An 18961-nucleotide genomic window follows, 5' to 3' on the forward strand; every position below is an offset into this window, starting at 1 on the left:
CAAAAAAAACAATCTTACAGTAAACCGACTTTATAAAAGAAGGAAAATCAGTGAAAATCAATTTTTGTTAGAGAACTATTTAGGTTTTTCAAAGCTGCGAATGTAGTGTCGCTTTACTTATAGTAGGGAATTATTAGAACTGAGTGGACGAATTTAAAGATTTGAAATTTCTTTTGAAATTCGAAAGGTGAAGATGAAAAAGAAGAAAATTTTTTCTACCAAACCAAAAATCTTGGGTTTATACTCTTAAGTTTTTTATTTAGAGTTTTCATATTTTCCAAGGACCAAAAGTAACAGCCCTCCAAAGTGACCAATTGGAGAAAATGTAAACCAACTTTGGAGAACTGCAACCTTTTTATGTATTTTTCTTTCATTTTTATTTTCTATCTTCGATTTTTATATTTCAAATTCAAATTTTAAAATTTTTTAAATCACTCACTCAAAATTATCTTACCAACAAAATATTGATTTTAATTTTCGGAATCTTCGAGGAACAGACTTAATAAACATAATATCTTGAACGGGTGTTAAAGGGGTGTTTTTCAAAATAACGAAAAAAGAAAGACTTTTCTTGCTCCTCATTTTATAAAAAATATGGGAATATCAATCCCGGGATCAATCCCCATCGAGTTTGAGCCCGTTATTTCTATCCCCACTGGTTCCCACCGGGTCTGTGAGAAAGGGATGTTATAGAGGTTTGAGTCATAGAGACTATGCAGTATTTACTAAAAATCGCTTTGTCGGACAATTGTATAAGATTAATGAAAAATTCTCTTTAAAGTTGTATGGGGAAAATCGACAATCACAAACCACCGGGTTTTTTATCATTATTCAGAGCAAATAATAGTTGTTTAGGAAATGAATAATTTAATAACTGTTTTCTTTCGACATTTTTCATTAGTTAGTTTTCAAAGTTGACAAAGTAGATACTTGAGATTTGGAACTTTGACAAAATATTTTGTTGAGGAAACGTCAATGACGACCTTTTTTCTCAGTTTCGATTAGAATCTCCCTTGGTCAAGACACAATCAGCACAATAGACAACTTACAAGATGAGCAACGAAGATGTGTCAAATATTCCACAAGCCAGACAACAACTGACCAAAGAGATAAAGAAAAACCTCAAACGGTTCTTGTTCTACAGTGTCATTGTGTATGTCTTGATGTCCTTGGGAGCAATCATGTTTTTCTACGTCGAAAAATGCTACTTTTTGGTTAAAACGCCAGCGCAATACAGTAAGAAATGCCTGGAATTATGTGGAGATATTCTTAGGTTGAATGAAACTTATTCTGGAAATACAGAAGTTATTAAGGCTGTGGAAAACATTACGAAGAAGTGTTTAACAAAACATTGTGTTGAGGTGAAAGAAATCTCACAAACACAATGTAGTATTGAGAACGAATTGGATTTCTTGGTATGGTTTGAACTCACTTATAGCATTGTATATACTATAGGTAAGATAACCTCGACCAGCATAATACACCTTTTCGACCGTAGCCGCCAACTGCCGCGCGGGCATTTTTTTTTTTCGTTTTACCACCTTAAATTCGATCCAATCCTTTTTTTTTTACACCTTTTTTCTATTGTCTATAGGTGCGAAAAAAAGACTGGTACGGTTTTAGGGTGGTAAAACAGACAAAAAAAATGCCCGCGCGACAATTGACGGCTACGGTCGAAAAGGTGTATAACAAGATTATTAATAACCAACCTTTTAGGTTGACTTGTATTAGCTTAAAGCTATTTATTGTCTAACAATCAGAAACAAACAATTCTGTACATAACCAGCTCAGTAACCCAATTAGAGTTTAAAAGCATGAAGTTCCAAAATGTTATATATAGTTTCCCAATCGTAAAAACCCTTACAGTAATAATTTTAAATGTTGTTTCACGTTTTTTATGAGTAATTTATTTTACCTTGATAATTGACAGGATTTAAGAATGCGAAAAAGTTGTGATCTAAACCCTCCTTTGATTAGTCACGCGTAGCGTCGAAAATAATCATTCAATGTTCTACGTTAAAATCGAGAAATTACAGTACTTTTGAGAAACAAGGTTTACATTTTTGTGTTGATTTTCTTTTAAGGATACGGTAATATCGTTGCGAAATCCGACATGGGAAAATTCCTGACCATCATCTACGCTATTTTCGCCATTCCAATCACAACAGCATCAGTGGTATTTTGTGGAAGATTTATCACAGCTGTCATCAAATATCTCATCATCTTTTTCGAATCAAGAGTATTGAAACGCAACAAAATTGTGAAATTCCGGTCCAAAATAATATTTGCGGAGATCATATTGAACCTAGCGTCTATCACAGCTTTATCATTGTTCTACCACTTCACGTTATTAAGGAAGAAACCGTTTTTCGATTCCGTTTACTTTGTCTTCATCTCATTATCCACAATCGGTTTCGGCGACGTAACTTTAGATCTAGACACCATATCGGAATCCACATTAATTCTTTTTCTTAGCGTTTTGCTAGACTGGTTATTGTTTTATATTGGATTTTCGTCATTGGCTTCATTAATAAGCACAATGGTTTCCAGTGAGACTGAACGTTCTTATAAAAAGAACTCTTCGAGAGAAACAAAGTCAGTGAATTCAGTGGAAAAGTGATATAAAAATAATGTACACTTCATTTTTAACTGATGAACCCTAAACCAACTAACTAACTAACTAACTTACTAAAACTAACAATTTTTTAAACCAGTAAACTTTGGTTGAGAATCGGCTGTTTTTTATTATTTTCGTTGTTCTAAAATTCATTATTTTATTGTCTATACCTTATTCGCTTGTTGTCTGGGAATCAGTAGCGTGGTGGCAGGGGGGGGGGCAAAGAGGCAACATCCCCCAGCAGCCGTTTTATTGGGGGCGCCGAATGACAAGAGGAGCGAAAAAGCGCCTTTGATTACTAATTCCAGCACCCTTTTGCTTTTTTACACCTTAAAATTAGCAGTTTTCGTATTGCTCGCATTATTTTTACAAATATATTTTATTCTAAAAGGGGGAACCAAAATCCCAACTTTGGTTAAATGCTTCCCCAGTTTTGGTCGACCCACCACACTACTGCTGGGAATGGGTTAAAATCTAAGGTTTTCTTCCCCGTTTTTGAAGTCGGAGGCTGGGATAGTTCCCTGCAGCATGCTTTTACAGTGAATGGAATCCCTCAATTGCGGATTTAGCCTGGAAAAGCTTAAAGCGAATACATGAGGTGCTGAAAAACAAATATCGACTGTCAAAAACAATATCACCAAAATATTGTCTTCTTTGAAAGAATCTGATCTACGGCAAAAAAATAATGTTTCATTTGTGCGCGCGTTGAAAAGATATGTGTGACTAGTTGTGTACAATAATTTTCAGTTTGAATATTGAGTGCTCATGCCCCTTATACTACAATTGCAGTTTAATTCTAAATTCTATTTTCCATACCTTTTTATGCTTTCATCATTGTTTTTATTACCTAGTTTTATTGCACAAACTATCCAGTTTTTCATCTTTTTACATCGAATTTCAAAATTTTCAACCATTACTGGTACATATGATTAGTGTGTAAGCACGGGACTCTGAGTAATATACTTTTAAGTTTTTTAGTAGAAGATAACTTTTAAAATATTTGATACAATTGCAGTTTATGAAATTTGTAAATTGACGGTTAAACCACAATGAGGGAATTTTCTGACTGCGACTGTCGTAGGATTTGTCGAGATTTTACATTTTTCATTTGACAAATAATAACTTATTATCCGCAGGAAAAGCCTTGCTTGTAATCAATAAGTTTTATTTGAAAACGATTAGGAGTCTATTGGATTACTTCTTGTTGGAGCGAATATCAGGGAAAATAACAGCTCCCTATGGAGCACGAGGACGAAAATTATAGAAGTTGTTAAAGTCAAAATCTTCCAAATCTTTTTTATTGAAAAAACATCAATCAGATTTATAATTGATTCAAAAATATCAATCCATTTACTATTTTTGTATATTAACAGAAAGAAGTTGGCATTTGAATATAATTCAAAAATTTTATGAATATCATTCTCACGTACTTATGCACTTCAATTTTGTCTATTTGACAAAATTTTTCTGAGTTAAAAAGAAATAGGTCGAATGGAAAAAAGCACCAAATGACAGAGCAGGTCGTGAAAACATTAAAAGACATTCTCAAACGGCGATCATCACAAAATAACACAGTATTTTGATACTATCTACAAAAGCCATGATTCTAGAAAATGTTGATAGATCTAAAGAACAATTTAAGCAAGAAATCAAGAAGAATTATCTACGATTCAATATCTATGTACTGTTAAATCTGACACTGATGGTTTTGGGTGCTATTATGTTCTTTTACGTTGAAGAATGTTATTTCTTTGTTCCAGAAGGTTCACCAGAATCTAATAAACAATGTCTGGAGATATGTGAGGATCTGATAATGTTCAACAAGACTTATTCAGAAAATATAGACCACAATCAAACATCGAAGGCGCTGAAAAACATCACAGATACGTGTATTAAGAAATGCACACCAGAAATATTGCCGGCTGAAAAACGGTGCACTTTGGATACAATAGGAATTTTGCGATGGGTGGAATATACACAAAGCATCCAGTTTACAATAGGTACGTTGCATAATAGCTAGACAGGGCGTGGTGTAGTACCAACTAAAATTAATGTAGTACAACAAATTGGCTGAGGAAAAACTCCATATCAATGTCTAAAAATTTGATGCTCTATCGGTAGAAATTTCGTCGCTTTTTACCAACGAACATTTTAGAGGTTTTCTATAGGATTCGAGGCTGGGGAACTGAGCAAGTATCGCCTCTCCTAGGTTCTGTGGCAATTGTTTGTCGTTTAGGCCTAGTTTACTGCTAAAATATTTAATTTCGAACGGGCAAAATGTTCAAAGAAACCTAAAGCAACCTAATTTGGTAAAAATATTCGCCAATAAAAGTAAATTGTCGTTCAAAAATAATCGTCGGCAAAATAACTCACCGGTAAAAACATTTGGTCACCAAGCGACGCCTTCGTCACTATTTCTACCAAAAAAGTATCGGTTATTGAAATGTTGTTTACAGTTTTGGAAAAGTATATTGACTTAAAAGCTTATAATTATGGGACTATTGGGTCAAATTTAAAAAGTAACACCTCAAAGTCTAAGTTAGGACCCAGAACTCTAGGATCAAGCACTCTAGGACATTGTTTAAGCCTCAAAACTACAAACGCTTCTCGTGGGTTGTTGCGCGTAGACGTCTAGAAAAAGACTAGTAAAAAAGACTAGAAAAAGACTGCTCGACTTGTTCTTGTTGGTTCCAACTTTTTTTGTGATAATTTATGATATGCAATGTCTTGTGTTTCTTATAGGTTATGGTAAAGTCGTAACAAAGTCATATTTGGGTAAAGGACTAACCATCATTTATGGCATTATGAGTATTCCAATTTCAACCATATCTGTGGTATTCTGTGGACGATTAATTGCAAGTGTTATAAAATTAGGTATAGTGGTTGTTGAATCGAGAATACTTAAACGTCAAACCATTCATAATTTACAAAGTAAAATACTTCGAATTCAAGTCCTGTTAAGTCTAACGGCAAGTTTGATTTATTCTGTCATTGTTAACAAATTATTTTTCCCTGATAGACATTTCATGGATTCAATTTATTTTGTTTTTGTGACCATCTCGACCATCGGTTTTGGAGATTTAAATTATAATACTGAAAAGACGATGAGAACAATAGGAGTCGAGGAAGTTGTTTTTTTTATTGCCGAGTTTATCATGTTCTACATAAGTTTCTCATTGCTGGCATCTTTGATAGATTTGATGGTGTCATATGACACTAACCAATCGTGGAAAAAAAAGAAACAAGCAAGTGCAGAAACTAAAGAACACTCTAAACGTTGTATGAAAAGCTTACGAAAAATCTTTGTGGCCGGGTAGCTCAGTCGGTAGAGCATTCGCCTTACAATCTAAAAGGGTTGTGGGTTCGATGCCCGGTCACCGCCAACTCAGCGGAAGAGGAGCTTAGATTAGGTAATCTGATCTAGGCGGTAAATTACTGGGAGCTGAGAGTAGGTGTGGCGCTCCACCTCAGCATTCGATCTCCCAGGTCTAGCGCAAATAGAAAAGGGGATAGACTCCCTCACTCCCGGCTCAACCGACAGCCACCAGATGAATATACTTACTTACTTTGTTTCTATGATATTGGTAGCCTTTGTAATAATATCTTACCGCGCATTGAATTTGATACTTTTGATGGGCTTTTCCAGAAAAAAACCGTATACCCCCTGTTGAGGAGGTCCTATCTTTTGTTGCTGGAAATGCTGTACACCCCTGGAATTCCAGGCAATTTTAGGTTTAAAATCCTCCGGGATTCTGAATTTTTGTAGGATTTAAAAAGTTACCCCCATGGAATTCCAGTTACTTTCGACAGATTTTTGTACATTCCAATGGAATTCCATGACATACTTAAACCTTACCCCTTGGAACAGAAATGGACCTCCTCAAAAAGGGGTAAACAGTTTTTTTTCTGGAAAAGCCTAATGGTTTTTAGAAGTTTTTTGAATCGGTGTATAAACTCTTCTGCATCATACCTATTTTTTTGTCGTCACTCTGTATATTTTTTACAATATTTCTGTTTGTGGTCACGTTTACTCACAAAAAATAATTGAGTTTTTATTAACAGGAAGTGAAACTTTTATGAGATTAAAAATCTAGAGGTTGTCAACGTGTTGTTTACTGACTGGTCTGTAAAATACAACATTAATACCTACGGGACCAATTTATTGTCTCTTTTATTTCATAAATCAGCCTTTAGGAACAAATTTCAGTCTAATTTGTCAATCCAAATCTACATTCTGGTCTGTAGAATACTATGCAGGTGGCCGAACGGAAATCAAGACAAAATGATCAATGGAATCAGTCAATGAAAAAAATATCACAGCACAAAGGTCACAGCACTAAAGATGCTTTCTCTAGAAGGGTTAGAAAATTATCTAAAAAGAAATTCCAGCCTTATCTCTGCTTTCAAGACGATTCTTTTTCCTATCAATGACACCATGAAAAGGTACAAAACCATATTTGTAAAGATTGACTAAAAAGCCTGACAGGGCGGTTTTTTCTATTTTTGAATCTAGACTGGAAACTCTCAAAAATATCACGAAAACTTAGAAAACAATTCTAAATTTCTAGTTCAAACTGTGTTTCAAAAAATGGAATTCAAAATTGAAAGGAATCGTTAAAATGAAAATTAAAGAGAGAAAGAAGCCCTTAAAGGGACATAACAGTACTTACGAAATTTGTAAACAACCGTATGCAGCGGATACAAAACCAAAACGAATGTCACATGTCAAAATAAAAAATCAAACCAAATATGGCTGATTTTGATTGTCCAATTGCTTTACAAGTTTGTTTTGGACACGTGATTTTAATTGTTCTCTTTAATGACACGTGGTTCGCGCAATGTTTACATTTTACTACTTTAATGTCCCTTTAATTATGACTGACTTAAATGAGACTTATTCAAAAAAGAATTGACCAACTCGAAAAGATTGTTCACGTCAAAAAAGGCTTGTGGAGATTTCAAAAACTTCAGAAAAAATTGATAAAGTCAAAACAATTTAATTTCCTCTCGATAGCTGATTCAAGGAACAAAGAGGAACAACAGGAACAAGACAGAATAGATATTGAAGGTATACTAGGTAACATTGGCGTCCAAGATATCAAACCGTCCCACCATCATCGCATTGGACAAAACAGAAAAGGGCTACATTGGCGTCCAATCAAGTTGATCTTAAAAAGTATAGAGGAAAAAGAACGGATAATGCAAAATCTGCATAAGCTGAAACGATTCAATGAAATTGGTGGCTTTAGCATTACAGACGACTTCACCATCAACGAAAGAAAAATTATTAAAGATATGTGCCAAAAGGCGAATAAGATGAATTTAAAAAATGATGATTTCGTTTGGCATGTAAGAGGAAGCCCTAGAACAATCTTCGCCTAGTTCGAAAACCTAGGACAAAGACCAAAACAACGTCTTCTCTGCCCATATCTTCTGACGACTGGACGACAGATGAAGAAGTAGACAATATTGTTAAATCTAAATTATTTCGTAGAGGTCGATAGACCTGTGAAATATAATTCTATGAATGTAAGATCTAGTACATTGAAACTCAAAATTTCCACATAATTTGAAATTCATGAGGAAACAGAGTCGCTTTTGTCGATGAATCAAACACTTCAGCACTGCTTCAGCAACCATATGTATATTGAGGCAGGAGGGAGTAGTAGAATCACGTTTCGATACGAAATTTAATAAAGAAAGAAAGAAGTAAGAATTAATTTCGAAAATTTTGAATTCCCCCAGACAATGATGGGGATTGATGAGATAGAAAAAGCGAAATCAGAATTCGCCAAAGAAATCAAATGTAATGCTAAACGATTTTTAGTCTCCTCCTCTCTTACAATGCTTTCTATGGCGCTTGGTAGCTTAATGTTCTTCTATGTCAAGGGGTGTTATTTCAAAGTTCCAACGCCTCCCCAGTATGGGAAACGATGTTTGGAACTGTGTGGTCAAATTACAAAACTCAATCAGACCAGCTTCAACACAACAGAAGTAGATGGAATAAAGGAGATCATCCAACACTGCAAGGACAAGGAGAATTGCATTGAGGTTCATGGCAACTCAACTCCGAACTGTCATCCGGATTATTTGCATTTACAGAAATGGAGTTTATTTGTTTTCACAATTCTCTATACAATAGGTACGACAGAAATTATTTAATTATTTAACAAGTACATAGATAAGGCAACGATGGTAAAAATATTAAGGCAAGAGAAGAACATGGCGTCTTTCTTCCGTAAATTTTCTTCAAAAAGTAAAAACCGCGAAACTTTAATCCGCGAAATTTCGCGACTTTTCGGTCTCGTGAAACTTTCTGCTCGCAAAAGTTTCTGCCCTTAAAAGTAAACAAACTTAAATCAAATAACCATCTTCTTGGTGAAGTCCAATCCATGCAATCCACCTCTTTTTCTGTGTCTTGAATAAAGGCGTAGTGGTATAGTGGTTATCATCCTTAGTCCCGCTGCTGAGATCGAAAAAAGTGGCTAGAAAACGATTTTCGTGACACACATCTTAGAACTAACTTTTTTTGGTGGAAACTCACGAATTAGTATATGTAGATTCCAAAATCAAAAAGTTTCCACGATATTAACGTGCAAGTAACGAGTAATTGGCGATTTTTTGCGTTTCCAGGCAAAATTGCAAGGCCTGGAAATTCATGATTTTTGGGGGGTCTTCAAATTAAAAAAAGACCTATATCACATGATAGAGCTCTTCAAACTGAGCAAAAAAGTGTATTACACCAAAGTCCCAACTTCTCTAGATCAAAAGTTATGGGCCTATTTGTGGTCAAAAAGGTGTTTAATTTTGCATAAATTAATGCAGATTGTGGGGAAATTCCCTGTTTTCCATCAGTTTTTGACCACAAATAGGCCCATAACTTTTGATCTAGAGAAGTTGGGACTTTGGTGTAATACACTTTTTTTGCTCAGTTTGAAGAGCTCTATCGTGTGATATAGGTCTTTTTTTAATTTGAAGACCCCCCAAAATTCATGAATTTCCAGGCCTTGCAATTTTGCCTGGAAACGCAAAAAATCGCCAATTACTCGTTACTTGCACGATAATATCGTGGAAACTTTTTGATTTTGGAATCTACATATACTAATTCGCGAGTTTCCACCAAAAAAAGTTAGTTCTAAGATGTGTGTCACGAAACGAAACATTTATCAACCTCAGCAGCGGGACTACCTCGACTCCCGCCTGGGAGGCCCGAGATCGATACCCACCGTGTTTCTACGATTCACTACGGTACATAGTTTCTACCCCCCTACATTTAGGGGGGGTCTTGGGTTTTGATGAACCAAAAGCAAGGGGGGTGTTAAAAGTATGACTTTCCTAAGGGGGGTTGTCAGTTAAGGGGGGTCTTCTTACCTAAGGGGGGGTCTTCTTAGATAAGGGGGATCTTCCTTGAATTATGCGAAATTTCAATTTTTTCATTTATACTGATTTTCTAAGTGGGGGTGTGAAATTTTAAATGAATTTCCTAAGGGGGGGTTAGCACTTAAGGGGGGTCCTCTTACCTAAGGGGGGGTCTTGACCCCTCTAGAAACTATGACTACGATTCACTCTCCCAGTGTCGTTCGAGTGTCATGGTAAACGCCATGGCTTGGCAGCTCGCGTCTGTCAAGTCGCAGTGTCTGCGCCGTGATTCCTACTCCTTCGTGGGTAGGACCCATCCCGAATGCATCCGGAGGGCTCATATCATATCTATCTGTTATGAATAAAAAGGTGATTTATTCGCTGTCAACAAATCTAATAACCTTTGCCGAACGATTTAGTAGGGGGAAATTTGTTCGTTTTTTTTAGGTCGCTCGACTTTTTTAGTCAAAGCACTTGTTATACATTTTTGGAAAGCTAAGTGTGGCGGGATATAAAACTTGAGACGTTTGTAACGATTGACAGGTTCAAACTATTGAATTGAAAAGTAAATAATGACAAGGATTGACTATTTGAAAATTTGAAAATTGAAATTATAAAATACTTAAACTGAAATGACGCAAATGAAAACTGAGAAAAATGTGATTGAACAAACAGAAAATGAGCAAAATGAGACGCACAAAGAAAAAATGACACATGAACTCGCAAGAAAATAGCACACTGAGAATTCAACAGAAAAAGAAATATTGATAAAACCATGTGTCATTGAAGTCTATAAATAAATTTTTACAAAGTGTTTTTGATAAATATGATAAATAAATAAAATCTTACCAAGTTAGCCCAAATGAATATCCCTGAATGAGCTTGAAAATTGGTTGAAATTTAATTGAAAATTGATGAAATTGAAAGTTGAAATTTGTTGAAGTTGAAAATTCATTGATGTTGAAATTTTGTATACGAACCCATTTCCTTGCACTTCTCTCTCATAGAGAATGATAAAAAAACTTGGATTGGAAATCAGAAAAAGTGAATCGGATTTATGAGTCTCTCAAATACCCGAGAGACTTTGAATAATGACGTAATCTATTTATAAGTAATTAGCTAAAGTATAATTTTTTTATTGCACGATTTTTTATGTGATAATTAAATAAAAACAATCAAACGAAATAACTTTTTCATTCAATGATCGCGTTACACTGGCCCAACCAGGATGCAAAAGTTATTTTGTAGCTGAATACACACTATTCAGATCATCCACCAAATCATGTTCATCTGTTTGATGAATGACTATCAGTTCTCTGACAGCACGTGTTGTTTCACGAAACGATTTCTCATTAGCATTTTTGTAAAGAACAGTCACTTTACGAATTTTGTTATCATTACCGTGATGCGTTTCTTTGACGATTCCGTATTGGTAAGTGGAAGAAATAGCAGAATCATTCTTTGCGAAAAGAACAATATCGTCGACGGCGATATCACGATCTTGGACGAACCATTTTGGTTGGTGCATCAACTTTGGTACATGGTTGATGAGCCATTGATCAAACCAAGCGTTGTAGATTGCAGTGTTTGAGTCGAGTATTTTGGAGAAGCTTTTCGTAACTTCTAACGGACCAGCCGGACTACGATCATTGTTTCGTCCTAACTTCAATCGATTTGGCGTGATAAGGTCCATGGTATCGAAATTGGACACAATACCATTGAGTGCGAGGGGCAAATCGTTGATTGAATTAGCGACTTCTGAGCAGATAGTTTCCCATTGGATGACTGATAACCGATGCCCAGAAAACGACTTTTCGATTGATGATTTCACCTCACGAATCTTTCTCTCGACCTTTCCATTGTAATTGTGACCTCCAACTGGACAAAGTTCGAAGTCGACCAAAACGTCGACGTGAAGACGATGTTGTAGATCGTTGAAACTGATTTTGGTGTCTTGGAAGCCTTTGATGATTTGACTTCCTCGATCAACGTACATTGTCTTTGGATACCCATTGTCGCAAGCGAAACGAGTGAACGACATGAGGAACGACGGAGTACTGTAGTCGTCCATCACTTTGATTGACAATGTTGATGTAGAGATGCAGCAATAGAGTGATAACCAGATCTTGATAGTTTTACGTTTGTTGTGGCTTGAATAGGCTTGGAAGGGTCCAGCGAGGTCACATTGTGTGTTATAGAAAGCAGGAGCAATCGTTCTGCAACAACTTGGTGTTTTGCCCATGCTGACTTTGACTTTCGATTTTTCGAGGAAACGACACAATTTGCAAGATGCTTTGACCTTCTTTGCAACTTCGCGTCCTTCAATGATGAATGCCTTCTGGGATGCATAGCGTAACGTAGCTTCGATGCCGGAATGTTTGACGACTTTGTTGTGCCAGTGAACGTCACTCAGGACGGCGTAGGCGATGGGTGAATGTTTGCTGATGATTGGAACGCAGAAGGTCGTTTGATGTAGATCTTTCATCACTTTCGTCATCGGAGTGATCACGTTGATTTCGTCTGTTGGCATGATACGACCAGTATACGTTAGGATGCCGTCAATCTCTGTTGATATGCGTTTGTACTTCTCTTTACTGACGAACTGTTTCACCTCTTCAGTACCCTTGCGCCAGAAGTACGTCTCGGCTTGCTTGAGTTGATCGTCAGTCAGTCGTCCATTTGATTTGAATTCGTAGGTTGGTGCAGATGATTGTTTACGTAGAGCTACTAAAGATCTAAGTAGTTGTAGAAATTTAATGGCTTGAGCAAGTATTCTGATGACCTTTTGAAAACGAAACTTATTTGGGTCAATCAGATATTTGGAGCATGAATAGTGATCTCGAACTTCGGACACAATCTTCATTGATGCCAAGTAAACTTCACGACTGCCTTGAATTGCCTCATTCTTGATTTCACATAAGTCAGTAGAATTGAAATTAATTTGACTTACAGTTTTGGTTGGGAAGGTTGATTTGTCACCCCTGAGCCAGGAGTGCCCATTGATCCATGTTGATTTGCTGCTGATATCGTCTATTGTTGCACCTTTACGAGTTGCGATATCTGCGAGCATGTTGTTTGTGTCGATGTGTTGCCAATCTTCACGAGTTGTGTGTCGAATGATTTCGATTATTCGATTTCGAACGAATGGCTTGAGGGAGATTTCATCATTACTGATCCAGTGTAGAACGATGGTGCTGTCTGTCAATTTGATTGATCCGTTGTGTTTGGACTTCAATGCACGTTTGACGACTTCGGAAGTATGAGTGTTGAGGACAGCTGCTTCGAGTTCAGCTCGAGGTTGAGTTGATGATGACAAAATCTTTGATCGAGCAAATACGAGTTGGCACGAATATTCACCGTTTAAACGTAGTATTCTGGCATAGATAGCAACGGCTGCCATCTCTTTGGTTGCATCACCGAAGTCGATGGTCTCAATCATTAAGTTGGCTGCATCATCAGGCACGATGGTTCTGGCGTATCGAATTGATTTTATCTCTTGAATCATTTCGAAGTTGGATTCCCATATGGCTCTAAGGTTGTCCGGTATGGCATCGTCCCACTTCAAACCACGTTGTACGATGTTGTGGAGATCAATCTTGAGTGACGCAGTGATTGGTGTGATCTTCCCAGTGATGTCGAATAGCTCGTGCACCTTGGATACGCAATGACGCCTTGTGAGGGTGGATGGAACGATACCAACTTTCTCATCTGGTTTCTTTCCTCGTCGTTTCTTGGCGAAGTTTAGTTCGGATACGTCGATCGATACTTCGTCATCTTTAGGATACCAAATCATTCCTCCTACACCGATTGATTTGCCATCTTTGGAGAGTGATTCTGGAGGATCGCTGCCACTGAAGGTGAAGCCTTTTAATCGGAATCCACCTCTACCGAGTGAGATTTCCATTTGGTCGGCTCTTTCCATGGCGGTTTTGAGATTGTCTTCTCCAGTGATACAGTCGTCGACATAGAGATCGAAGTTGACAATGTGATCGATCTCAGGGAATTCGTTTTTGGATAGTGCTGACGTTTGTCGTATTGCTCGCTCTGCCTGGTTGCCGCTCGACTTAACCCCATAAATCAAGGTTTTGATAACTTTTTCTTCCGGAGGTTGGTTGGGATGAAGATCGTTGTTCCACAAGTATCGTTGGTAGCACCATTGGCTTTGATCGAGTTTGATCGCGTTGTACATTTTGGTTACGTCAGTATGAAATGCGACTTTGTGACAGTACCAGCGAATGAGGATTTCGACAAGTTTATTCATACCGTTGGTGCCCTTTGCGAGAATTGAGTTAAGACTGTAGCCGCTGTTTGTTGGTTGTGATGCGTCGAAAACGACTCGGCAAGGTGTTGTGACGGAGCTTGCTTTCCAAACTGCCCTCCATGGTATAAAGTTTTGAATTGGGCTGTGTGCCAATTGGTTTTGAACGTTGGGATGAAGGTTCCTGATGAAGTCGACGTGGCCAAGTTTTTGGAGCTTAGCCTCAGATTCGATGACGTCACGTTTGTCATTCGGGTAAGAGGATAACTTCTTGACTTGTTGGTCGTACACCTTCTTGGCCTTCATTCGATTTGGATGTAGTCTGATATTGGGATCTTGTGTGAAGGGTAGAGTCGCCACAGTGATCTTCTCGTTTGGTATGACTTCGATTGACTTGTTGATGATATCTTGTTCGATCTCTTCACGAATACTGATGGCTGTTATGGAATCGTTGGTCTTGCAGTTTTCGCAGTCTCGACACTTCATACATCGGTAATTGATGATGCTACCAGCTGTCTCTGCTTCGTCGAATTGGTTTTTGTTGGGTTTTGCACAAAGGAGTGGTACGTCTGGGTTGACACTAAAACCAGACTTGTAAATTGTTAATTGATTTGAAAAGAAAGTATTCTTACCACTTCCTTTGAATTGCTGTTCGATCATTGAGAATATTTCGTGTGGTCCTCCAATTATACCACGACTGCCATCTGGATTTTTGAACAATGATTTGTAAATGGTGAGTCCTGAAGGCATTTGGAAGATCACCTTGGGGTGGTATCGTAGGTATCGTATGCCAATCATAAAGTCGACGTCACCTCCGACAGATGATGGAAGCTTTGGTAAAGTTGACGGATTCCCTCCACTCCGACGAAATGCATCATGGATATCATCTTTGACTTGACCATCGAGAGGGTAATTTGGAAATGTTGAAGTGATCTTCTTGAGAGCGACACCGGTGAGTGTCACATTTGAGCCGTCAAAGGTTGGTAGATCGATACTGTAGATGCCCTTGGATGACAGTGTTGATACGTCGCCAACACCACCAAGCTTGATAGGTCCCTTTTCTTGAAGTCGGGCTCTCGATTCCAATTGATCGATCGCGTGGTCACGTACAACAAAATCGCTGCACCCAGAATCGTAGAAGATCAGGTAAGATTTTGAGTTGATGATGATTTGTTGAAGCTGATATATACCTGAAGCTGAGTCGTCATTTTGTGGACGGATTGGAAAAGATTGAAACGTGTAGTAGTTCGATATCGTTTTTGAAAATTCTGGGATGTTGGGTCGTTTGACAATGCATCGCGATTTGAATTGTTCCAGTACTTCTTGGTTGCCGGGATCTGACTTGTGGTCGTTGCAAACGAGAATGTGCTTCTTCATTGTGTACTTCTCGTGGCTCGGATGTTGACATGTGAAGACCTTTTGACATTTGCCTTCACGATGTTTTCCTGTAGTGGCTTGAGCTCCTGGAAATAAGCACTGATAGCAAAGGTTTTTACGTTTGAGTTCTGCAAAACGATTTGAAGGTGTCATTTCGACGAACTTTTTGCACACAAAGTATTGAATCAATTTTGTGCCCTGTGGACCAGAAGTCAATATATGATCGGACGAATCACAAATAAAACATTTCGATTGGTCAGGAGGGGATGAAGTAGGATCACTCACCTCTGTATCAGTATAATGTGAACGTGGTTGTTTCGGTGGTTGTTTTGGAGGTTCGTTGGTTTGCTTTTTGATCAACATCTTTTGTTGCTGAATCTTCATCTCTGATTCAAGGAAAATGATGAGTCTCTTCCATTCAGCTTTGGGGGATAACGTTTCGTTTGAAATCTGTGTCAACCAACGAGATAATCTAGCATCTCCGATCAGCGAGTAGATTTTGTTGATACCACCTCCATAGTAGAGGAACTGCTCGATCTTGTGTGTTTCTGCAGTTGTCGATAACTCTTTGAGGAGATTGACCATCTTGTTGAGGGCGTTGGCTGTGGATTCAGGATCTTTCATCCGATAGAGAGGATCGAGATTGGCCAGTCGGTTGAGTTTTTGGTTGAGTAGTATCATAACGTCACCATATGTTGATTTAAGGCGTGACCAAATCTCGTCAATGTCGGTGAGCATCTTGACGACACCTAAAGCTGGTTCTTGTAGGTAATTATTCTTTAGAAGATCTCCTAACAAATGTTTTGGTGTTGATTTCTCGTGGACCTTACTGAAATTGTCTTTGAAAGTATAAATGTCTATGACGTCATCGTAGCCACTAAATTTGCTAATTTCGATATTAAGTTTGGCAGCTGAGAAGAGCTTTTGTTTGTAGACATCACGATCTCCAAGAGAAGAGGTTAAGTGTTCGACAAAATTTGACTTTGTTGTAATTAATAGTTCATACCTCTCTCCTAATGTTTTAATTTCCAATAAGGTTTCAGGAGTTGAAACTGGTTTTTCTAGCAGAATAGATTGATATTTCTTGGCAATTCTGTCGATTTGGTTATCTCTGCTGGCAAGACTGGATTTGATCTGGATAAGCTCTTCATCGGTGAGATTGGATGTATTCTGTTCGAATTCTTTGATAAGGTCGTTGACTGTTCGTGTAGTGTCCTTGATGGAGAAGAGTAGAGCGTCTTTCTTACCATCGTTTTGTTGTTGAATCTTTGTGTCCACGATTTGTCTGAGTTTTGCTCTGGAGTCTTTGATTTTACGTACATAATCTCTGATTGATTGAAGAGATGCTTTTGTCGAGACGAGAAGCTCGTGTTCTGGGTTTTCGGCATGGATTGCGTTCTCGTTTTCTCTGAGGAGCAAACGTAGCCCCATCAGTTGTTGAATAGATTCATCTATGTCGGTCAACGTGGAGGTGGGATTCTCCTCAATGACATCGGTGACCTCTTGAATGGCGATTTTCGTTGAATTGATTATTTCGACGGACATATTAACTGTCCTGTTGGTGGTTCGTATTGACGTTTGATTTGGTTTGATTACACGTTTCCCAGTTGAGTGGAGAATTTGATAGTCGATCCTTGGAACGTTTCGAAGATTTCTTGACATGTAATCGACGAATTAATTTGATGAATGATCGACTACTTGTTTGAATGTGGCGGGATATAAAACTTGAGACGTTTGTAACGATTGACAGGTTCAAACTATTGAATTGAAAAGTAAATAATGACAAGGATTGACTATTTGAAAATTTGAAAATTGAAATTATAAAATACTTAAACTGAAATGACGCAAATGAAAACTGAGAAAAATGTGATTGAACAAACAGAAAATGAGCAAAATGAGACGCACAAAGAAAAAATGACACATGAACTCGCAAGAAAATAGCACACTGAGAATTCAACAGAAAAAGAAATATTGATAAAACCATGTGTCATTGAAGTCTATAAATAAATTTTTACAAAGTGTTTTTGATAAATATGATAAATAAATAAAATCTTACCAAGTTAGCCCAAATGAATATCCCTGAATGAGCTTGAAAATTTGGTTGAAATTTAATTGAAAATTGATGAAATTGAAAGTTGAAATTTGTTGAAGTTGAAAATTCATTGATGTTGAAATTTTGTATACGAACCCATTTCCTTGCACTTCTCTCTCATAGAGAATGATAAAAAAACTTGGATTGGAAATCAGAAAAAGTGAATCGGATTTATGAGTCTCTCAAATACCCGAGAGACTTTGAATAATGACGTAATCTATTTATAAGTAATTAGCTAAAGTATAATTTTTTTATTGCACGATTTTTTATGTGATAATTAAATAAAAACAATCAAACGAAATAACTTTTTCATCAATGATCGCGTTACACTAAGGGGTAGGGGAATCAAAATAATTTGGGTGCCAATTTTTTTTCGGACACTTTGGTGTGATTTTCGGACAAATACGACGGTCTCAGGCAAAAATCATAGGGTGGAAAATTAACGAAAATTTTAGCTTGAAAAAACGGAGACCTGTTGTATATTTTTGGAAAGCTCTCAAAAAATCAAGATTAGTGATATATTGCGAGTATAGGTGATTTCTTTACCTAACTCGACATATTAATCCTTAAAAACAGTGTTTTTCAGTGTTTTTCAGCCAGAAACAGCTGTTTTGTCCAGTTTTTGCGCTTTCGGAAGCTCAATATCTCGAGTTAGGTACTGAAATCACTTATACTCGCAATATATCACTAATCTTAATTTTTTGAGAGCTTTCCAAAAATATACAACAGGTCTCCGTTTTCTCCAGCTAAAATTTTCATTAATTTTTCACCCTATGATTTTTGCCTGAGACCGTCCGAAAATCACACCAAAGTGTCCGAAAAAAAATTGGCACCCAAGTTATTTTGATTCCCCTACCCCTTAGCTTTCCAAAAATGTATAACAAGTGCTTTGACTAAAAAAATCGAGCGATTTTACAAATTCCCCCCTACTAATTTTCTTTTTAAGGGTATGGGTATGACGTTGCGAAATCGACCCTCGGCAAGTCACTCACGATTATATACGCTATGATTTTCATTTCAATCACAACAGCATCAGTTGTATTTTGTGGAAGATTTATCACAGCTGTCATCAAATATCTCATCATTTCTTTCGAATCGAGAGTATTGAAACGCGATAAAATTGTGAAATTCAGGCAAAAAGTCAAATTCATCCTACTTCTGTCTATGTTTTATCATAAGATCGGCCTATTAAAACATCAAAGCTTCTTTGATTCCTTTTATTTTGTCTTTATATCACTTTCAACTATCGGTTTCGGGG

At 37.2% G+C, this 18961-nt stretch overlaps 4 protein-coding genes across 4 annotated transcripts in view; 2 read left to right on the forward strand and 2 right to left on the reverse strand.

Moving 5' to 3' along the window:
• LOC136798441 (solute carrier family 12 member 6-like) overlaps window positions 1–18961 on the reverse strand; it is a 67008-nt gene that overhangs the window by 41398 nt on the left and 6649 nt on the right. The gene's annotated exons all lie outside the window — the stretch shown is intronic.
• LOC136798438 (potassium channel subfamily K member 4-like) lies at window positions 642–3913 on the forward strand. Its single transcript, XM_067055048.1, has 2 exons — window positions 642–1455; window positions 2085–3913. The coding sequence occupies exons 1-2, from the start codon at window positions 1053–1055 to the stop codon at window positions 2618–2620; spliced, it is 939 nt and encodes a 312-aa protein (XP_066911149.1). The 5' UTR covers window positions 642–1052; the 3' UTR covers window positions 2621–3913.
• LOC136798439 (TWiK family of potassium channels protein 7-like) lies at window positions 4035–6648 on the forward strand. Its single transcript, XM_067055049.1, has 2 exons — window positions 4035–4617; window positions 5360–6648. Exons 1-2 carry the CDS (start codon window positions 4218–4220, stop codon window positions 5932–5934), a joined length of 975 nt encoding a protein of 324 aa, XP_066911150.1. The 5' UTR covers window positions 4035–4217; the 3' UTR covers window positions 5935–6648.
• Window positions 10965–18008, reverse strand: LOC136798440 (uncharacterized). The gene is made up of 2 exons (XM_067055050.1): window positions 17668–18008; window positions 10965–17368 (listed from the first exon to the last, which is right to left on the reverse strand). Exon 2 carries the CDS (start codon window positions 17271–17273, stop codon window positions 11214–11216), a length of 6060 nt encoding a protein of 2019 aa, XP_066911151.1. The 5' UTR covers window positions 17274–17368; window positions 17668–18008; the 3' UTR covers window positions 10965–11213.

This window comes from Clytia hemisphaerica, unplaced genomic scaffold (assembly GCF_902728285.1).
Source record: "Clytia hemisphaerica strain Z4C2 unplaced genomic scaffold, Clytia hemisphaerica genome assembly, whole genome shotgun sequence".
In the NCBI taxonomy this organism is placed as follows: domain Eukaryota; kingdom Metazoa; phylum Cnidaria; class Hydrozoa; order Leptothecata; family Clytiidae; genus Clytia; species Clytia hemisphaerica.

Coding starts and splice junctions, on each gene's coding strand:
- LOC136798439 (XM_067055049.1), top strand. CDS start 4,218: ATGATTCTAGAAAATGTTGATAGATCTAAAGAACAATTTAAGCAAGAA. Junction 4,618..5,359: donor AAGCATCCAGTTTACAATAG/GTACGTTGCATA, acceptor TGTTTCTTATAG/GTTATGGTAAAGTCGTAACA.
- LOC136798438 (XM_067055048.1), top strand. CDS start 1,053: ATGAGCAACGAAGATGTGTCAAATATTCCACAAGCCAGACAACAACTG. Junction 1,456..2,084: donor TAGCATTGTATATACTATAG/GTAAGATAACCT, acceptor TTTTCTTTTAAG/GATACGGTAATATCGTTGCG.
- LOC136798440 (XM_067055050.1), bottom strand. CDS start 17,273: ATGTCAAGAAATCTTCGAAACGTTCCAAGGATCGACTATCAAATTCTC.